General features: G+C 51.8%; 1 protein-coding gene across 1 annotated transcript; it reads left to right on the forward strand.

Annotated features, from left to right (window-relative positions):
• Positions 1 to 778: 778 nt before the first annotated feature.
• Figla (folliculogenesis specific bHLH transcription factor) lies at positions 779 to 4,947 on the forward strand. The gene is made up of 3 exons (XM_052172594.1): positions 779 to 994; positions 2,303 to 2,455; positions 4,729 to 4,947. The coding sequence occupies exons 1-3, from the start codon at positions 779 to 781 to the stop codon at positions 4,945 to 4,947; spliced, it is 588 nt and encodes a 195-aa protein (XP_052028554.1).
• Positions 4,948 to 5,229: the final 282 nt, after the last annotated feature.

Consider the following 5,229-nt stretch of genomic DNA (forward strand, 5'->3'; position numbering starts at 1 on the left):
GCATGCCCTGCCCCCTCGCCTCATGCCCTCCACATACCCCGCCCCTCCTCTCACGCCCTACGTGTGCCCCGCCCCTCCTTGCCTCATGCCCTCCACATGCCCCACCCCTCCGCCCCTCACATGCCCCGCCTCCTCGCCTCACGCCCTCTGCATACCCCACCCCTCCTCACCTCATGCCCTCCACATGCTCCACCCCTCCTCACCTCATGCCCTCCACATGTCCCACCCCTTCTTGCCTCATGCCCTCCACATGTCCCACTCCTTCTTGCCTCATGCCCTCCACATGCTCCACCCCTCCTCACCTCATGCCCTCCACATGCTCCACCCCTCCTCACCTCATGCCCTCCACATGCCCCACCCCTCCTCACCTCATGCCCTCCACATGTCCCACCCCTTCTTGCCTCATGCCCTCCACATGCTCCACCCCTCCTCACCTCATGCCCTTCACATGTCCCACCCCTTCTCGCCTCATGCCCTCCACATGCCCCACCCCCTCTCACCTCATGCCCTCCACATGCCCCACCCCTTCTCGCCTCATGCCCTCCACATGCCCCACCCCTTCTCGCCTCACGCCCTCCACATGCCCCGCCCCTTCTCGCCTCACGCCCTCCACGTGCTCCACCCCTCCTCACCTCATGCCCTCCACATGCCCCGCCCCTTCTCGCCTCACGCCCTCCGCGTGCTCTGCCCCCTCCGAGGCTTGGAACACCTGAGGCGCACGCAGCAGGTGCAGGTGCAAGGCCCTCAGCCGCCGTGACCGTGGCCTTGCCGTGCCACCATGGACACCGTGTCACCTGCATCCCCAGAGCCCTTCCTGGCCACCCCGCAGGCTGAGGTGCTGGAGGAGCTGCTTCAGGCCCAGCTGGGACCCCTGCCCCGGCTTGCCGCCATCTGCAGGCTCAAGCGGCTGCCCTCAGGAGGCTACTCCACCACAGACGACCTGCACCTGGTGTTGGAGCGCAGGCGCGTGGCCAACGCCAAAGAGCGCGAGCGGGTGAGGACCCGGGGCCGCCTTGCTCTGGCTGCCATGCCAGCTCAGTGTCCTCAGCTGTGCATTCCCGCTCTGCCCTCCCGGGTGACTTCGTCTTCGCGAGACTGCACCTTCATGCGGCTGCGCATAAGGGCACGGGAGTGGCATTTTAAAAAAGTTATTTGCTGTTACGTGTGCGTCTCATGTGGACGTGGGCACCTGAGTACAGGGCGGAGGGCCCTGGGGCTGCACTTACAAACCGTTGTGAGCGGGCGGAACTGAGCTCAGGGCTTCTGGAGGGCAGACAGCCTCTTCCTGAACCACCTCTCCAGCCCTCACAGGAGCTACGGAAAGGTCTGTCAGTCAGTCAGTCAGTCTGTCTGTCGTTCTTATGGGGGAGCACGAGTATGAAGTACAGAGGACAATTTCGTGGAGTGGATTCTTTCCTTCAATCTTATATGAGACTTGGTGATCAAACTCAAGCTGTTAGATTTTACAGCGAGCACTTTTCCGGAGCCATCTTCCCCTAGCCCCATAAACTGTAAAAAATGTAATGTCTCTGAATGTCCCCCATAGCAGAACTAGGATTTATGTTCTGCTATGCCCTGCCCCTCCTCGCCTGGAGGATTTATGGTGGGCCGTGGTTAGAGCGGCTTCTGTTGGCAGTATGTCGGCCAAAACTTGGTTTCCAAGAAGCCAGGGGAAGGTTCCTTGGCTCTGCGTAATCTTTGGGTCTGGCTTTAGCAAAAGGGACCCAGGAACAGGAACTGAAGAAGGAGAGCGAAGAGCACCTTTAGGCCTAGCACTCACTCCCAAGCCTCTCAGCCAAGCACCTCAGGAATAAGGGTCCAGAAGTGCAGCAGGGAAAAGACTGTGTGGGGCGGAAGACTTACCAGAAGTTGAGGAGAGAAATGGCTAAGAATGGAGAAAGCCCCTTTTGCTAGTAGACACTGGAGAAAGAACCCTGCCGTGATGTCGAGGCTGCTAAATACTTTTTCAAACTTTCACTTAAAGAGCACAGTGGACGTGCATTCTCACCACCATCTTCTGTGTTTGGAGAAACGTCTTGAAAGCTAATTTATCAGTGAATCACCGTGTCTTTGTTTTCTTCTTTTCTTTCTTTTTTTCTTTTTTAAAAGATTTATTTATTTTATCATCTGTAAGTACACTGTAGCTGTCTTCAGACACCAGAAGAGGGTGTCAGATCTCGTTACGGATGGTTGTGAGCCACCATGTGGTTGCTGGGATCTGAACGCAGGACTTTTGGAAGAGCAGTCAGTGCTCCTAACCGCTGAGCCATCTCTCCAGCTACCATGTGTCTTTGTTTTCTAGATAAAAAATCTCAACCGCGGCTTTGCCAAGCTGAAGGCTCTGGTGCCGTTTCTACCACAGAGCAGGAAGCCCAGTAAAGTTGATATCCTTAAGGGAGCCACGGAATACATACAGATGCTCGGCTGTGTTCTGGAAGGAGCAAAGGTCTCAGAGGTAAACAGTTAAGAATTTAAAATAAAGGCGGGTGGCGGTAGTGCACGCCTGTAATCCCAGCACTCTGGGAGGCAGAGGCAGGTGGATTTCTGAGTTCCAGGCCAGCCTGGTCTACAGAGTGAGTTCCAGGACAGCCAGGGCTACACAGAGAAACCCTGTCTTGAAAAAAAACCAAACCAAAAAAAAAAAAAAAAAAAAAAAAAAACCTGGGTGTGTGAGGTCTTACACCCTGGAGCTGGAGGCAGGGGGCACTGCTGTTAGTTCAAAGCTTTTTTATACTACAGAGGGAGACCTTGTCTCAAAAAAAAAAAAAAAGTAATTTAGAACAGTGGTGGCCGCCATTTTCTCAAGTATTTCTATATCCCAGGTGCTATGCTAGGCAATTTACAGAAAATGATTAATGTTTGTTTTATTTGATCTGAACTTGGAGAAATCAAAATATAGATCATAGTCACTTAGATCAGAAGTGTCAGGACTGACTTTTTATCTCCCTGGCACTGACCTCTGACCCGCTGACCTCTGGATCTTTAAGGACTCTGGGGGCTGGAACACCAGGAGAGGCTCCCATCCAAGCTCTGTGGTGGCTGCTTCCTGCCAGGTAGGCCACTAGACAGGACAGAAAGGGGCTGTGTGAGCATCTGCTGACCATGCTTGATAAGCCACGAGGCAGCAGAGCGCCACTAACATCAGGAGGCCAGTCAGTGTGGAAGCACCCTGAAGGCAGAAGGTGGCTCTGGCTGGTTTGTGGTCTGTCTCATGGACAGGCCTGAAGGTGGCTCTGTCACCAGGGAAGGGAAGGGAAGCTGAGACAAAGGGCCTTATTCAAAGCCTGAAGGGATGCTGTAGGAAAGTCACCAGGAGCACAAGATGGGGCATAAAACTGAGAGGGGAATCTTGAGAAGCAGGGGTGGTGTGCATCAAAGATACTACAGAGATGGTGACGTTAGGGAGAAGCCAGGCCTCGCCCTTGGAGGGTGGAGAGGAAGTAAGCTGCCACTCAGCTCTGGGGAGGTGGAGGGCCATGATCAGGAAACATTGGGGTTCAAGCAAACTTCAAGTCCATCTATCTTGGCAGTTTGAGGATGGAAAATAGAGGTCCAAGGGTTAAAGAAAGCAAACAAGAGAGAGTGGAGGCGTCGTCTAGGTGCAGAAGAGGGGAGGCTTGTAGATGGCAGGAACGTTCTGGAAACTTAAGTGTAGTACAATTAGAAGGTTTCGGTGGGGGAGTTTTGGGGTCTACAAGCCCTACGCAGGTGTCTGCTGGGAAGGAAGATGCTTTGACCCTGTGGGCGTGGGTTATTCCCTTGGCCACAGTGGAGAAAGCACAGTGATAGTGTTTGTGCCCTGTACTGGTTAGTTTTTCTGTCATTGACACAAGCCAGAGTCATTTGAGAGGAGAGACTCTCATTTAAGAAAGTGCTTCCATAATATCAGACTGTAGGCAAGTCTGTGGGGTATTTCTCCATTTATGTGGGAGACTCAGCCACTGTGAGTAGTACTTCCCTCACCACACTCCTAGCAAGTGTTCTCGGGCTGACTGTGCCAGTTAGGCAGTGGTTTCTGCTTCACTTCCTGCCCTGAATTCCCCAGTGATGGAGTGTGACTCGAAAGTTATAGACTTTGTCCTGCCTTTGATTGTGGCATTTTGTCATAAAGCAATTGAAACCCTAAGACAGGCACATATAGCTGGCTATCTTAATTTTTTTTTTTTTTTGGATTTGGTTTTTTCGAGACAGGGTTTCTCTGTGTAGCCCTGGCTGTCCTGGAACTCACTCTATAGACCAGGCTGGCCTCAAACTCAGAAATTTGCCTGCCTCTGCCTCCCAGAGTGCTGGGATTACAGGCATGCGCTACCACCGCCCGGCATTATCTTAATTTTTGCTGGTGTGTTTTGTTTTGTTTTGAGACAAGTTAGTCTCAAACTTATGATTTTTTTTTCTTCCTCAGCCCCTGTCATGCTGGTATAACAGGCACAAGCCAAGATTAACTCTCCCTTGCATGTTAACTGCATAACTGAAATGCTGTGTTTTGTGCTGCATTCCTTGCAAACTATGGGTTCTGTCCTTACATTGTGCTACATGCACTTTGCCATTGCACAGCCCTGGAGGTTTAGAGAACAGCGTGACCTGAAGATGGGCCTCTTCTCTCAGCATGAGCATTATTTTTACCCATGAAATAAACCTTTTAGACTTAGGGGTTTAGAATGTGTTGATTTAAATCTTACAGTTTCTGACTGACCTGTTATACTGTTTAACCATCACTACACTCTCTAGAAACAAGGCCCTGAGGAGCAAACCCACAGTGCCAGATCCTCTGACCCTCATGTGTCCTCGACTAGAGAGCTCTTGGGAAATGGTACCCAACCTACCAGCTGTGCGAGTGGCCTGAAGAAAGAAGAGGAGGGGCCTTGGGCGTATGGTGGCCATAGTGAGCCATTGTACAGCTACCACCAGAGCACAGTCCCCGAGACTAGGAGTTACTTCATTCATTAGGAGTCTGATGAAAGATCCCTGCTAAAATAGTCCTGTATACATTGAAAAGCTCAAAATGCATTGCCAAGATGAGTATTTTTCATGTAAAATATGATTAAAATGAGATGATATGGGAAAGGAGTTTGCTTGCTTGGAGATGATTGTGCCCCCCAATCAGTCAGTAGGCACATGGGGAGAGGGGTTTCCCGCAGAGCCACACAGCCCACACTGAAGGCTTGTTCCTCTTTTTGTTAAAGATTTAGGTGTGCACCTGTGTGCAGTGCCCACAGAGACCAGGAGAGG

The sequence above is a fragment of the Apodemus sylvaticus genome, chromosome 2 (genome assembly GCF_947179515.1).
Source record: "Apodemus sylvaticus chromosome 2, mApoSyl1.1, whole genome shotgun sequence".
Classification (NCBI taxonomy): Eukaryota; Metazoa; Chordata; class Mammalia; order Rodentia; family Muridae; genus Apodemus; species Apodemus sylvaticus.